The sequence below is a fragment of the Lytechinus variegatus genome, chromosome 10 (genome assembly GCF_018143015.1).
Source record: "Lytechinus variegatus isolate NC3 chromosome 10, Lvar_3.0, whole genome shotgun sequence".
In the NCBI taxonomy this organism is placed as follows: Eukaryota; Metazoa; Echinodermata; class Echinoidea; order Temnopleuroida; family Toxopneustidae; genus Lytechinus; species Lytechinus variegatus.
The window spans coordinates 36,549,314-36,566,452 of NC_054749.1; the positions used below are offsets into that span (position 1 = coordinate 36,549,314).

Consider the following 17,139-nt stretch of genomic DNA (forward strand, 5'->3'; position numbering starts at 1 on the left):
CACCAACACCAAAATGTTAATAGCAACACCAAAGGAGGTCAACACCAGACTTGAAATTACACAGTCTAAAAAAAAAAGAGAGATTTAGCTATGATTTAATTAAGCACTGAACTTTATAAAAACACACTGAATCGCATGTCGCCTGCCTACATGTATGTACATAGCAATAATTGTAATACCTGCCTGTCTTACCCTATCATCAAACAATCAGGAATATATAGTCAATTTGATTTATACAGATTTAAACAGGAATTTCTAGAAGTATACCAAAGACATTGATGTGTGAGTGTTGAAAGTATTAAAATGAAATTATTATTGTATTTTATTGCAATAAAAACTTAAAAATACAATCACAAGCAGCCGAAGACTGAAAAGTGTGAAAGTTTACATGTACAAATAGAAACATAACAAAATATAAAGTCAACATTATAAATACAATACAGATTCATACAGATGAGAAAGAAATGTATCCAAGTAAATAGCAAAGGCTATAACATAATTACTACACTGAAAGAGTCACACGAAGGTCCAATTGAAAGGGGGAATGAAAGATTAGGAAGAAAGTGGAGAGAGGAGAGGAAAAGGATGAGAAAAGGGAAAGAAATAGGGATAAGACAAAAGGAAGGGGAAAGGAAGAGGTGGAAATGGAAAGAGAATAAGAGGCGACCTTAAGAATAAGAAAAAACAATTATACAATACAAGACATTTAACAATGGTCACTATGTAACTGAATGTGACTGTATCGAATCGAGCACAAAAAAGGGTCAATCCATATCAAATCAACCAATGCTTGTCACCCGGCCCCCTCCGACTTTCCCCAAACCCGCATCAAATGTGCCCCCAAATGTCTGACGAAAAATTCTGGAATACCTCATAATTTTATGTATCACTATAATGACTACACCTGTATATATTATGAGACTACAAGATATCTTGGAATAGGATGCAGTGTCCATATAGAGTGATATGATTGATATCACTGTTCAGTGTAGCTACATGGCATAGTAGCATGGAAAATATCATAACCATGTCTTATCTATTGTGACTTCTTAATTGGTACTTTATTTGAGTTACTAAGTTAACTTTTTTGACCCTGGCAATCCAGTAGGTGCAAATTCTATATTCTGTAATGGATCATTTTGCATTGCATGATATTGTACCAATTACTTAAATGTATTTGTGATTGCAAAAATAAATAGTGAATTGAAAATCTTGGGGTTTTCAGTGTCTTAAGTCTTTTCCAATGAATTTTAACTACCGGTAATAAAAAATAAATTTCCAATAAAAAAATATTGAAATGACTTTCAACCCCATATAGCCCCACCTGCACCGAAAGAGGAAGACTTCACTTTTGGTGGTTACACCCCCTCCTCTGTGACCTCAAAACGACCTGACTCTGCTCCTCCTGCTAGAAGAGGTGTAAGGTATAGTATTTAATCAAACCTTTTTTGGTTGATTTGCAGTCTTTAGATTAACCTGTTGACTATTGAATTATGTGATTTCTATAGGCTTGATGCAGGGATCAACAGGTTCCAGTAGGCAATGGTTAACTGAACCTTGATCTAACCCTAGGTCAGATATTCATAAAAGTCATTTTCCTGTAATTGGAGGCAATTATTACACCAATAAATCTGTAATAGTTGCTGTAATTAAAGACAAATATTTCCAAACCATGCCAAAACAAATGATAATTTAGGAAATATTATACAAAATACATGTCATGGTGTAATGATGTTAAGTACAATAAAATACTGCTGTGTTAATGACTTAAAATTGATTCAAATCGAATCAAATAAAATGACCACCAGAGTGTATGTGTGTATGGATAGAAATAATGTTTCAAATTATTATTGAGGAATATTTGTAATTTGTGATGAATTAGCAAAATAAGTATGATATTTCAGCCAGATGTAGGGTCTTTATCCAAGCAATAATACTGTCCCATACGTGCTTCTCTGCGTTGGCAATCTTCATTGTGATCCATGATTTATCCATGATTTTACAATCTTAAGTTTATGTATAATGTACCAGGTATAGACCACAATGACATGATGACAGTTTACATTGATTTTAAAGACTTTTTCATGAAATTTAATTGTTTGCAGCAAATACATTCTTTGAGCTTTAATACCGATAGGTTATCAACTTCCAAGGTTTATATAGTTTGATAATATTCATAATACAGCATTTATGAGGCGACAATTTTCCTATTCAATGTCGCACTATATATTACCCCAGCTGTAACTTGAGCTGCTATTAAGGCGCTTGGTGCATTCAAGGAATTAATCCTGCCGGGTACCCATTCACCTCACCTGGGTTGAGTGCAGCACAATGTGGATAAATTTCTTGCTGAAGGAAAATTTGCTGTGGCTGAGATTCAAATCCACGTCCCTCTCATTTTAAGACGAGCTTTGTAACCACTAGACCACAATGCCCTCATAATTTTCATTAATTTTCATTCTACCTCTTGAAAAATGACAACACAGGTTTGCAGATGAAGCAGATGATGATGATGATATCTTTGGTAACTCCACAATGGATCGACCTCGTAGAACAGGTCTATTATCTTCCTCCTCTTCCCCAACTAAACAGACTGCTTCTAGATCAGATGATTGGTTAAATGAAGCAGTTGGATTGAGTGGCTCCAAGAACAAACCAGAGGAAAAGAAACAAATACCTAAAGCTGATTCTCTTAAACAGGTTATTTAGTTAGATTTTTTAATCATTTCTTAATCTGATAACAATAAATTATCTGGAACAAAGGTTAGTTTGTGCAGAACAGAGTAGAAATAAGCCCTGGGGAGGGTTTCCATCAACATTTTTGTTATCAGATCTGTCAATTTCTCTCGATTTATATTGGATGAGAAGCACTATTATCATGGTACTTGTCTGATCTTTCTTGTATAAAAAGTCTGACATGCCCTTTCATGAAATGCTCTTATGGTCATGAACTAATAAATTGAATGCAGGGAAACACTATTAAAACAGAAGAAACAGCAATAATACCAAGACATATAGTCAGTTCATATTTATTATAATTTCATGAATATACTAAGTTACCTCAAAGATTTTTCTTCCTATGGATCCATGGATTTTATTGAAAACATAATGTCTTACATTACAAACTGAAATGAACATGGATTACAAATGCAAAAAATCCCAAGACATTAAGCAATATAGAGTAAGACCTAATGTATTGGGCATCATTGAGCATTAAGAAGTCATTCTCACAGTGCACCTGAAATCAGTAGAGAGAAAAAAAATAGAGAGGAAAAAAAAGTAAAAGTGCTAGATGCTGTCTTACTAATATTATCAAGAGAGCAACTCAGTGTTTGAATTAACTGAGATTTACTTCATTGACTTTCACAGGTCGAGGGATACCTAGAAATATTCCTGTACTAGAATGACGTAATTATTTATATATTGCACAGAAGTTAGTAATGATGGTGCTGAAGCATCCAAGGAATTTCTTCCTAACAGCTACCCATTCACCTGACATTGGGTGAGTGCAGCACAGTGTGGGTGAAGTCTTACTGAAGGAAAAGCACCATGGCTAGAAATTGAACCCACGTCCCTCAGATTGAAATACGAGAGTTATAACCACTAGACCACCATGATGAGTGGTAGATATAGATAACGGATCGCCAAATTGTTTTAAATTTGGGGTTGGGGGAAAGGCACTGACAGACATGCCAACCATTCCCTTTGAATAGTATTTGTTCTTCTTTTTTGCTATGAATACACCAATACTTTTTTTGTATGATTTGTTACTTTTTTATCAATTTCCAATCATGGTGTATGTATTATACACAGTGCATGACACTAGCGTCAGTCCGACAGTCTCAGACTGGTAAAAATCGGGCCAGTAACTTGTTGCATGAAAGAACAAGTAAATTCTTGCCTTTTGAGCACATGTTAAAAAGGGTGAATTATCAAGTTTTCAAGTAGAGTCATTTCTCATGTCTTTTCACCGATCTCACTACAACAGGTTGGCGATTATTACATCGAGACAAATTTTTAAATATACTCTTTTTGTCAAAAAATACTCTTTTTCCTTCTAGAACACTTTTTTTGTTGTTGAAGGTTGGCAGGTCTGGACTGACCATGTATTAGAGCACAAACATATGGATTCAAACTTTTTGTATGTATGTATACTGAAGCCCTACCCTACCTTACTTTACAGCATGGAGATGTTGGAAGACCAAGCCTACAAATAGACAATGTCAAGTCTACTGGTAATGAGAAGAAGGATAAGAAGATTGGATTAGAAGGAGGGAAGGATGGTAGCAAGAGATCAGCTGCTGATTATCTAGGATTAGGAGGAGATGAGATAGATGTTGACTCCATTGCACCGTAAGTCTCTTCTAATATACAGTAAAATCTATAAACCATCTAGTTTATAATCCCCTAGGCCCAAGTTGTTTTCTTAGACCAGAATATAATAATAATTGTATATTTATATTGGGTAATTTCTACTCAACTGTGCATTACAATAGTGTTATTATTAACCCCGCTATAGCCATGCTGCCTACAGGCACTCTGGCAATCGAGGAATTTCTTCCTGCCGGGTACCCATTCACCTCACCTGGGTTGAGTTCAGAACTATGTGGGTAAATTTCTTGCTGAAAGAAAACACTCCATGACTGGGAATCGAACCCACGTCCCTCAGATTGAAAGATGAGAATCAAAACCACTAGACCACGACGCTCCTACAATATATAAATTGGGGTTATTCACATCTTTTTAAGTTGAACAGTGTTCCTAAGAGATTTGGCTTGTAAAGATTCTATTGTACAAAAGTAAATAGTAAATTAATCCATGTACTTGTACCGGTTATTGCCATTTAAATGCCCATTTTTCTGTTTTTGACAAAAATGGGTACTATATAAATCGTGATTTATTTTGGTTGCATACTGGGAGCTCTGCTAATCTTGTCCAATATAGGCTTCCTGTTTTGTCAAAAAGCTACTTTGACAAAACTCAAATGATTTGACTAAATAATTTAGTTATATTCAATAACTAATTCAGTGAATTTGTATCAGACAAAAAAGGAGAGAAAAGGAAACTAGTAAAACTGAATCAATTAGAACATTTGATGATGTTATGGATGGGAAATTAGATTAGCGATGATGATTAAATCATATATCAATTAGACTGAGTGGATGTACATGTCAACATAGAAATTGAAATCTGATATTTAAGAAAATATTTGTGATCAGGCCCAAACAGTTAACTCCAAGAGGCGAGAGACTTTCTAAGCAGGAATCCGGAGATAATCTTTTTGGCAAACCAGCAAACAGGGATGCGACGTGAGTAATTTCTTCTCTGTTGATTCGGTTAACAGTGTGCCCCAGAAAAAAAAACGTAATTCAGTTAAATTTTTTGCCACCATAATCATAAATTTGCTTCATGAAATGTATATCATTGAAAGATTTACTTCACCTCTTTCATAATGAATGCATGACTGAGTTTGAACAATGGAAAGTGGTGCCACCAAATTTCCACTTGCACAAGCAAAATTTAGTTGTGTTTTTCTGGTTTTTAGCTCATCCGGCCCGAAGGGCAAGATGAGCTTATGCCGTGGCGTCCGTCGTCTGTCGTCCGTCCACAATTTTAAAATGCTACTACTTTGCCATTTGAAGTCCGATTTCAATTCTGTTTGCTTTATATGATAGCACTAGGTGGGGCATTCAAAACTTCTACACAGAATTTTGAAATTCATTAAATATGCTAATTTATGCGCATTTTTCAAAATTCACAAAAAATGCTACTTCTTTATTTGTTGACCGATTTTGATTTTTTTGCTTCCATTTGGTAGAGCTTCATGAGGTTCACCAATCTTCTACACAGAATTTTGAATTTTTGACCAGAACAATTTTTATGCTAATTTATGCAAAATTAATTTATGCATATTTTTAAAAATTCACATAAAATGCTTCTTCTTCTTGTTGACCAATTTTGAATTTTTTGCTTCCATCTGGTAGAGCTTCATGAGGCTCCTGCCCAAGAAAACTCGCAATATTCGCCTTTGGTCAGTAAAGTTTCTGATAAATGACAATAAGGGGCTTTTAGCATTTATTGTCAGCTTATTGTCAGCTGCTTTGTTGGGGAAACAAAGTGCTTGTTGTTCAACGATCCATCGAATGGGTACAAATCAACCATGTTTTCATGCAAATGTTTCTCAACCATATTTTATTCATATTTTATGAATAAGGTCTCATGGAAGAACAAAGATATTCAATATATGAAATTTGTATTCTAAATAGGTAGCGGTAAAAGCCATTAACCCTAAATAGACTGGGCTATTTCGATGCCTAAGAAGACGGGGGGGGTTTCAGCCCCCCCCATTATGATCTCGACTGATGATCGCACGATCGCGATGAAAATTGGCACGTGCGTTACCCATGGCATTATCGTAAAATCATAAGTTTGCTCTAATTAATAAAACAATGCCCCTAAAATGCTAATTTTTGTTTCACATACTCTAGATAGGCATCTGCTCAAATTTATTTTTCAAAAATTTCAACATCACATTTATTTTCTTATGTATTCTAATGTTTTTCAAAATTTCTTATGCATTTCTTTGTTATTCGACTTTTTGTTTTTTATTGTATTTTCAATGGAAATTGTCGGGGACTTTATTTTTACCATAAACAAGATAAAATTAATTGACTTTAAGCAGTAAAAGGAAAAGTAATTATACATTTTATGAATTTTGGCTAAAAACATTATTTGCATTGGATTTGTACACAAATTCATGTTTTTGAGTAATTTTGGGTCTGCATGCACTTACAAAACATTGCATAATTTCAGAACCTCATACCCAGGGGTCATAATTTTTGCTCAAAAATTGAGCGAGACTTAAAAGTAAAATGTCAGCGAGCGACGCCGTCAAAAAATTTAGAGCGGCGGAATTATCATGAAAAATGTTGAGGGGGGCTGAATCCCCCCCAGTCTTTTTAGGGTTAAAGCTCAAAATTTGACTTTGTTTATGTGCATTGTGAATATTGAGATAGGCATTAAAGGTAAGAAGACAAGCCTATCTATCCATTGATATGCATCACATGAAGCAAATCTATGACGATAACAGCAAAAACAGTCATTGAATTATGTTTATTCTGGGATGTACTGTATGTGAATGAAAACTGTATGTGGTTTTCACTTCTCAATTGTAGGAGGATAAGGTCATATATTAGTTTCCATAAAATTGTGATCAAAGCAGTAGCAGTGATCAATTACCCAAAATATATAGAAATCTTTAGAAAATTCTCCAACATATGTTCTATACAAAAAAAAGCTTCTAGTACCCATGTAATGATGAGCAGTGAAAATTTTAATGTAACATTACACAGAAAGAGGAGCTTCTAGAAATCTTAAATGGTAATGATCCATAAATGAAACTACTATGCAAGAAAATTCAACACTGTGGTGATGTCATATGAGGGATCTACTCACTCAGCTTTCTGTTGAATCAATTCCTCTTCAGAAGGTCTAGGAGCTTAATGTTAAAGGCAGTTAGTAACTTTGTTGAGGATTTGAAATCAAATCTCTGTTCTAGTTTAGTTCAATTCAATTCCATTAAAAATGGTTTATTAATGAAAAGACAGATGACCTTTTAATTTTGTCAGAATTTTGTTATTTATTGATTATTTGTTTTTATAGCCAAATTTTGTTTCCATGATATCTCAAAATTGGGCATGTCAATTTTCTTAACTTTGATGTCATGTATGGAGGTCATAATGAAAATGTCCTACAGAGTTAAAATTTAGCATGTATCTGGTGGGTGTTTCTTTTAGCTGTTCATAATTTACAAATGATATTGACCCCAACCTTGTCATGTGGATGATATGTACGTCTATAATAGCACCTAAGAATATGTTCCAATTCTGCATATTCTCATACAAGATCTTGTGCTTAACTTTATAAACAGCTTTATAAAGGTGATGATCATATTGATTCTTTTTATCAAATATTCAGGTCACCATTTCCTTGGGAGAATGAAAGCCCAAGAAGGACAGGACGAAGAAATACCGATTTGAGTTCAACTGGTGATCTTGGGAGTACCTTTGATTCTATCAATTATAGTAAGCAATATGCTCCACTAACAACTTCCAATAGTACAGTGTACAATAGATGTATTATGCCTTGGTTATCAGAATTATGATATTTGAGTTTGTTCATCTTTTCATTTGTGTGGTTATAAAAGTGTTATCAGCACTGACAAGTTGACGTTATCAAAAATTCACCATTGGAACACACCTGTGCTTCTCAGACAATCAATATTAAGTTCTATAACTTGTCTGATGTCAGATGACAAATGGTGTCTCTCAGTTTAGAAATTGATTCAGAATTAAATGGAGAAGCATAGGAAAAGAAAGAATGTGTCTATTTTTAAAGAGTATTGTTGCATAACATTTTTTTACATTATTGTAATTATTTTGAAATGTGATTATTAATAAGCAAATTTATATTTTTGTAGCAAAAAGAGTGTTAACTTATGTAGGCCACTCAGTAGTCTGTCTTCCCTCTCTACATTGAATTAAATCAAATGTAATTTGTATTTGTGATAGGTGATGATGATGATGATCCACTTGGTAATAGTGATCCTCTACGAGCCAGTCTTATTGCTCAACAAATCAAACAGCTTGCTGATATGGAGAAAAGAGAACCAAGTCAAAAACCTGGAGAGGGGGTACCCCCAGTTACCTCAAATTCTACCATCACCAAGCCCCTTACCCCTGTACCCACCTCTCAAGCAAACCAGGTAAGTTATACAGTGTGTCTCGCAAAATAAGAAAACATGTTTATTGTAGATGAATATCACATCATTAAATATTTTTGATTAAGTATTTAATACATATGTGACTAAATCAAAATAGAGATTTTTTCATGATATTTGAATTAAAAAATCCCCACAAACCAGCTTGACCTTCTTGCTTGACCAATAACTCAATTTTTGTGTTACAGACGGGTGTATTATGTGCTGGCCTTAGCGACACTAGCTCTTGTTCATTATACTACAATGTTCATTCTGTCTTGTTATTTCAGATTGAAGCAAGTAGTGGAAAGTCACATAGCAGCCCTGTACAGCGGCAGTCATCTACTACTTCAATCTCAGGGGATCACAAACAGCTTATCTCAGGTTAGCAAATAAATGTTATGATAATAATAATTAGCATTTATATAGCGCTTAACACATCGGAACAAAATCTCTAAGCGCTTTACAGATGTATTATTACCCCGATCATCGGATCCTTGCATGTGATACCCGCATACAATGTATTCACCTTTTCCGCTCCCTGGGGAACATTCCAACAAGAGTTCCAAGACTCAATTGCTAGGCATAACATAGGCTATCGCATCCTACCAGGTATCCATTTAACACCTGGGTGGAGAGTGGCAAATTGTGGATTGACTCCTTGCAAAGGACGATAGGCCATGGTGGGATTTGAACACATGATTACATGGGGAGAGTCAGAACCGCTTCATCATGGCTACACCAAAATCTTTGCATCTGATTCGCTCAGAGCAAGTTTTTCAATGAAAATCAATAATTGTTTGTTTTCATAATATATCCTTAAGAACGAACATACTGAAGCTTTTTGACATGCACTCATGCTAGAGCAAAACAATATATAATAGAACCAAAAGAGACAATTAAAGCTAAACGGCGAGCTGTTTACCTTGACAGCCAATTACAGCTTGCTGTTTAGCATTCATTGTCTCTTTCGGTTCTACAGTGTGTATCAAAAAAACGGGACAGATTTGAAAAGTCGAAAAAATTTGGGTTTCAAATTATGATCTCTATATTTTGGTGTCAATAGGTGCTCTAAAGTATTATCCTTGAAATGCTATTAAAATAATTTAGTTTCGTTCATGCTTGAGTGAACATGGAATGTTTTTGTCTGGGATTAAAAAGGAGGCTTGTGCCAAAATGGCATAAAATCATAAATATGATGGTTGGACTTATTGCTAATCAGCAGACTTCCTCTTAACCTTTTCATTATCTTTGCCATAATTTTCGAATTATGCTGTCAAAATTCATTTCCAAATCTACTTGAATTGAATTGAATTGTGCTGTTGTTCCTTTTTAATATGTTCTCTTTTAGCTTTTAAAATTCCTTCTTTAGGCAAGAACAATTTTTTTTTAACAGAAGTATGGGAGAGCATGTTTTTTTCTTCCTTTGAACAGTAGCATACTGATGGATGGGAGCTTGGGGTGCTCCCCCCCCAAAAAAAATAAAAAAATTCATGACCAAGAAAAAAAAAGTAGATAGGAAAATAACAGAAAACATAGAAAGTGAAATATGATATCATTTTATGAATATTATGTCAAAATCACAAATTTCATATTTTAATAAAAAAGGGGAAATATTTGCTTGATGGCTTCACAACTTTTAATATACTTTGCCCGATCTGTCATATCTTGCTCCTTCAAAATTGACTTTAATACATCATTGCCATTGAAAGGGATGAATCCTTTCCTGTTTGTCCTGTCAAGCACATAAACTTGGTGAAGAATTCAATAACCCCTTGAAAATAGGATTCATGTCTTTTATAGGCACCATAACATAATTTCTTTCACATAATAACAGGATTTGAATCATTACAAATTCTCCCAATTAATAATGCAAATCTTCTTACTTGGGTTGACAAAAAGTGTTCTTTTCTTACTTATGAAGGAAAATTCAAAGGTAAAAGAATTCTAAATGAAAAACAAAATAATTCAGGTAAATAAATAAATTTGTAACAAAATTTGACAGCATAATCTGAAAATTATGGCAAAGACAATGAAGAGATTAAAAGGAAGTCTGCTGATTACCGGGTAGCCAAAAGCCATCAAGTTTATCATTTCTGCCATTTTGGCGCAAGCCTCTTTTTGAACCCTAGACAAAAACGTCCCATGTTTGCTCAAGCATGAACAAAATTTATTTTTAAATTATTATAGCATTTCAAAGATAACATCTCAGAGCATCTATTAACATCAAAATATAGATAATGATAATTTGAAACAAATTTTTTATAGACTTCAAAACTGTCCTGTTTTTTTTATATGCACTGTATATTGTTTGGCTGCGTTCTAGTCATCTATGGGATTTTACTGTGATGAGTGCATGTCAAAAAGCTTCAGTATGTTCATTCTTAAATGGGAAGTTTACCCTGACAAAAAGTTTATTGTAAAAATAGCAGAAAAAATAATAAAAAATATTGCCGAAGGTTTGAGGAAAATTCATCAAATAATTAAAAAGTTATTAGAATTTCAATTATTTGATTTGTGACGTCATATGCGAGTAGCATTCCTACATAGCGAATGGTAAAAAATCAATGAAATGTCATTTTCTCAGAAAATTGAAAATGGTTTTCACTGTAACTTTTGTATATCAATTGACAAATCATTTCACACCAGATCATGAAAAGAAAACAAAATTAAGTCATCAGGAACCATACAAAATGAGAAATTCATACATTTTATATTACATAACACATGGGGCAGCTGCTCGTTTATGACGTCACAAATCTAAAATTTTGAACTCTAATAACTTTCTTACTCTTTAACAGATTTTCCTCAAACTTTCACCAATATTTTTTATTATTTTTTCTGCTATTTTTACAACAAAGTTTTCTTCAGGGTGAACTGTCCCTTTAAGGCTATTCTACGATTTTGCAGTAACAAACACTTATTCAATTGATGATTTCATGAATCACATCCCAGGTTATTCATTCTTTCCTGTTTAATTCATCTAGTCCAAATGGAATTTTACCCTTTTTCCTAGTATATAATGATAGTAATAATGATAGTTGATGAGTGTAAGGAACAAATTTATTATGAAGATTAATGGTGCTAATCTGGCAAAAAGGTCATGGATATTTTCATATTTGTCTTTTAGGGAGACGGGAGCCAAAATGGAGGCAGGAGATGAGGCAGCAACAACAGCAACAAAGTCTTAATACTTCAACACTTACCACACAACAACCACTATCTTCTCAACCTCCCTCTGCAGTCTCTACCACACCAGGTGCGCCTGCTGCAACTGTAGCAACAACGGATAGACTAAAACCAGAAACACCTGTATCTGTTACCACACCATCAAGGGACATTGGTGGTGGTGTGAGTGATATTGATGTAATGACTAGGTTAAACCAAGAGCAGAGTCAGATAGAGAAGCAAAGGGAAAGTTTACTTCAATACGAGGCAACTATAAAACAACAGCAGGTATAATAGAGTATTTCATGACAAAGATTTTCACTGACTATTGTTATAAGCTACAGAATTCCTTGCATCTGGTTGGCTCAGAGCATTTTTGTCTCACCTGCATAGCAGAGTGAGACTATAGGCGCCGCTTTTCCGACATCGGCGGTGACGGCGGAGGCGTCAACATCAAATCTTAACCTAAGGTTAAGTTTTTGAAATGACATCATAACTTAAAAAGTATATGGACCTAGTTCATGAAACTTGGCCATAAAGTTAATCAAGTATTACTGAACATCCTATTAGAGTTTCATGTCACATGACCAAGGTCAAAGGTTATTTAGGGTCAATGAACTTAGACCATGTTGAGGGAATCAACATCAAAATCTTAACCTGAGGTTTAGTTTTGAAATGTCATCATAACTTAGAAAATATATGGACCTAGTTCATTAAACTTGGACATAAGGTTAATCAAGTATCACCAAACATCCTGCATGAGTTTCACATCACATGACCAAGGTCAAAGGTCAGTTAGGGTCAATGAACTTTGGCCGATTTGGGGGTATCTGTTGAATTACAATCAAAACTTTAAAAGTTTTTGGATCTGATTCATGAAACTTAGACATAATAGTAAGTATCACTGAACATCCTGTGCATGTTTCAGGTCACATGATCAAGGTCAAAGGTCATTTAGGGTCAATGAACTTTGGCCAAATTGGGGGTATTTGTTGAATTACCATCATAACTTTGAAAGTATGTTGGTCTAGTTCATAAAACTTGGACATAAGAGTAATCAAGTATCACTGAACATCCTGTGCGCATTTTAGGTCACATGACCAGGGTCAAATGTCAATGAACCATGACGAAAAACTTCCATTTGAGAACACTATACCCCAGTTCCCCTTCTCATCAATTCTCTTCTCCAGCCGTAACTGCCTCAAGAAAGCAATTTAAGTATCAAAAAACCTGTTTCTTGACGTTGGTCCGAAGATAAAACAACAGCCCGGCATAGACAGTCACAGCAGGGGGCCACACACGATGGGATGCATGCGTAGCGCTGAGTGCGGTCCCTGTAAGCATGCCGTCATTTTTATTCACTTACTTTCCTTATTCCGAGGTCGATTTTCTTCGTTCGAAATTGAAAATGGACTAACATTGGGTTACTGAATACAATATGCCTTTGAAAACGTGATTAAATATGGAATACAATAATTTCATTCCGAAGGTCCTACTACAGGCAGAGAAGTCTTACGTAATAGCGCAGCTGTTGTTTATCTTTTCGTCCTTCGCTCAACGCTCATATACTGGCCTGTGGGGGTGAAATTGAGACAGCGGGGATTACCCCTGGATTACTTGGCCAAGCGCGGTTGATAAGGGCTTGGAAATGATTTTTAGGAGATCCAAATGGAAAATGGGGTACAACACCGCAGTTCGCAATCTGAACTGAGATCCAAATGGAAAATGGGGTACAACACCGCAGTTCGCAATCCGAACTGCGGTATTGTTTCAAAGGGAAGTTTGACATAATGTTTGGCCATAATGGGGGTATCTGTTGAATTACCATCACAACTTTGCAAGTTTATTGATCTGACTTTTGAAACTTGGACATAAGAGTAATCAAGTATCAATGAATATCCTGTGCAAGTTTCAGGTCACATGATCAAGGTCAAAGGTCATGTGAGATCAATGAACTTTGGCCGCATTGGGGGTATTTGTTGAATTACCATCCTATCTCTGTTAGTGTATTGGTCTAATTCATAAAATGGGGAAGTAAGAGCAACCAAGTATCACTGAACATCTTGTGTGAGTTTCAGTAGTTTTCAAAGTCAGCACTGCTGCTATGTTGAATTGCGTGATGCAGGTGAGACGGCCAGAGGCATTCCACTTGTTGTCAGTTAATATCTCTGACAAGATGCTTCATGAAACACTCTCATGAAGTGGAACAATATATAGAAAAGAAACTTGTTTTATACTTGACCATTTTCATTATAGTATATGGTAGTGCGTGATGAAAAACCTCCACATGCCTGCCAGAAGAATTATGAAAAAGGTTAGCCCATTGTAGCTATCCTATCATGAAAGTTCATCTGTGTTGGTTAAAAATAAGTAAAATTTAACCTTTTGCTCACAATACAAAGAAAAAATCTGAAGAATTTTTGGCTGCTAACTGCTGCCTTCTTCATCGATGACCGAAGTGATCCGATTTGACCTAGTAACGTAGCGATCGATAATCCGGTTGTAGACTCTCGGAAGCTTGTATCGCCCTCCGTTCCTATTGAGAGAATGTTTGAATGCCCGGATATAAACCTCAAAGTACTGCGGCTCCCTGTCCAGCACTTGTACTTTGCTGATGTCCAGGTGATTTGATGTGAATGTGCTGCAATACTCCAGAAGAAATGGAGCTCGGGCATCGGTGTTCAAGGAATCTGGTCCTAAGGGAATGTTCTGTTTATCCAATGTAAGATTCCTGACACAAACCCTTAACTAAGTGTCTACAACCCGATTATCGATCGCTACGTCACTAGGTCAAATCGGGTCACTTTGGTCATCGATGAAGGCAGCAGTTAGCAGCTGAAAATTTGAAGTAATTCTGATTATTTCTTTGTGTTGTGAGCAAAAGGTCAAATTTTAGTCATTGTAGCTATCTTGATAAATACTTTCTTTTCTTATAAAGCCGTGGCCATTCCTATGTGAGGTAAAACAATGATTTCAATTATTGAATTAGTATTTGAATCATTTATATTGATTGTAAATACAGGACAGATTTACGAACTACTCTATATTTCTTTCAGATCCAAATGGCAGCTGAGCATGAGAAACAGATGCGACTGATACAAGAACAACAACAGAAGACAATGCTACAACAGCAACAGCAAGCCCTTCAACAGCAACAAGAAGCAATGAAGCAGCAACAAGCCATGATGCAGCAACAGTTTCTACAACCATCATCCATTCCTGGTCTAGGCCTCAGTTATAGTCTTGGTGCTACTCCTGGTAGTAGTTCTGGTCTTGGTGGTTCTAATTTTGGAGGAATGTCATCAGGCAACACTTGGCTTGAGAATAAGGTTCAATCAATTCTGTCCTTACTTTTTTGACCTATCTATATTTTATTATAAAATCCCTTTATGAACTTCTATAAAAGTGGTATATTGTCCTCATTTCAACTTTCATTCTAAAACAACAAAGCCACTACACCAATTTAGGGATGACAGTCCAATCGTATAGTCTGTTGTAGTTGCCATGTTTTTGTTTTCACTTCCCTGAACATATAACTATTTTTGATTAATGAGATGCTTTCCCTAGTGGCAAATCACTCTGATTATTGACATTTCACCTGCTATTATTGAAACAGAGTTATTTGAGACATTGTATTTCCATTGGCTGCTATTAGGAAATGAGTACATGTAGCCAGGGGGGGGGGGGCACTTCCATTGACGAGTGGATACCATGCACAACCATTGGGTCTTGAAAAGCACCCTAAAGAAGTATTTTGCATATTCTGAAAACGCACCCCTTAACAAGTATTGGCGTTTGAAACCATACTCTTAACAAGTATTGGAAACAAAACGATACTCTTGTCAAGTATTCCCTGCATTGAATCCCTAAACAAGTACAACAATATTTTGATTGTTGTGTCATGGAGGTCGGTCGTGGGTTTTACCTTTACCTAGATCATTGGGTTTAGTACCAGGGGCTGCGGAATAGTTTTTAAAGGGGGGGGGGGGCTGACCATGCAAAAAATCACAATTATATGGTCATTTGTATGTTTTTTGTACATGGTTTTGGAAAAAAGTGGGGGGGGGGGCACTTCCGCGGCCCCACCTCCCACACCTCACACAAATCGTACTCTAAACACGTAGTGTTGACTGTTGGGGAAAAAAGTACATCCTTTATAAAACATTTTAGTCTTAATTCTGTATACCCTCGCAAATTTCACCCTTAACACGTATAACTTTCATAGCGAAATAGATAACCTTTTTTCATTATTTTAGTGTTTTTGACACCCTTATTACCTTACGAACGTAACATGCCCTATCTTGAAAAAGACATCCTTTTTACGTGTTTTTGGGGTCGCGCATGGTATCCACTCGTCAATTTAAGTGCCCCCCCCCCCCCGGGACATGTAGGTTAGATAATACATGCATGGTCAGTGTGAAGATGAAGACTTTGCTGTCATCTTGTTCATACTGGAAGAGTTTTGCTAGCAAAGCAAACTGAAGTGTATTGCAGTAAAAAAATATGTTCTAAATACTTTGGATTCTTAATGGGGTTTCAGCATGTTGAAATTCTTACTCCATTTCTTGTTCAATTTTACTCTGTTCCAATCAGCTGATTCCAATCAATGATGGTATGATTCTCTTTTTCAACCAATTATCTAGGTTCACCAGCTTGAGAATGAAAAATCTCAACTTGAGTCTTCTATTCAGTTCCTTGAGAAGCACCATAAACAACAGCTAGATACAGTTGAGACCAACCATCAAAGCTATATAGCTCTCCTAGAAGAAGGAGCTAAGAAGAGAGAGAATAGAATAAAAGAAGATTCACAGGAATCAGCCAAACGCTATGAGGAAAGACTAGAATCTATCATTGTTGAGAGGTCAAAGGTCATAGGTGAACATCAAGCCAGGATAGAGCAGATGTATACAGAGCATGGTAAAGAAATGAAAACACTCAAGCAGGTGTGTATATCTATTACTGCTTTATAGTTAACACAGACAAAACACTCAAGCAGGTGTGTATATCTATTACTGCTTTGTAGTAAACACAGACAAAACACTCAAGCAGGTATGTATATATATTACTGCTTTGTAGTAAACACAGACAAAACACTCAAGCAGGTATGTATAATATATTACTGCTTTGTAGTAAACACAGACAAAACACTCAAGCAGGTATGTATATCTATTACTGCTTTGTAGTAAACACAGACAAAACACTCAAGCAGGTAT

General features: G+C 35.6%; 1 protein-coding gene across 3 annotated transcripts in view; it reads left to right on the forward strand.

The window, feature by feature from the left end:
• The window catches only part of LOC121422378 (fas-binding factor 1 homolog), a 57,326-nt gene that overhangs the window by 15,857 nt on the left and 24,330 nt on the right, over positions 1 to 17,139 (forward strand). For all 3 annotated transcript variants that reach the window (XM_041617380.1, XM_041617381.1, XM_041617382.1), the window contains exons 11-20: positions 1,319 to 1,424; positions 2,487 to 2,700; positions 4,184 to 4,353; positions 5,220 to 5,309; positions 7,978 to 8,084; positions 8,571 to 8,764; positions 9,049 to 9,142; positions 11,889 to 12,214; positions 14,983 to 15,255; positions 16,570 to 16,869. In XM_041617380.1, coding sequence (XP_041473314.1) covers positions 1,319 to 1,424; positions 2,487 to 2,700; positions 4,184 to 4,353; positions 5,220 to 5,309; positions 7,978 to 8,084; positions 8,571 to 8,764; positions 9,049 to 9,142; positions 11,889 to 12,214; positions 14,983 to 15,255; positions 16,570 to 16,869 — 1,874 coding nt within the window. The remainder of the gene's footprint in view (positions 1 to 1,318; positions 1,425 to 2,486; positions 2,701 to 4,183; positions 4,354 to 5,219; positions 5,310 to 7,977; positions 8,085 to 8,570; positions 8,765 to 9,048; positions 9,143 to 11,888; positions 12,215 to 14,982; positions 15,256 to 16,569; positions 16,870 to 17,139) is intronic.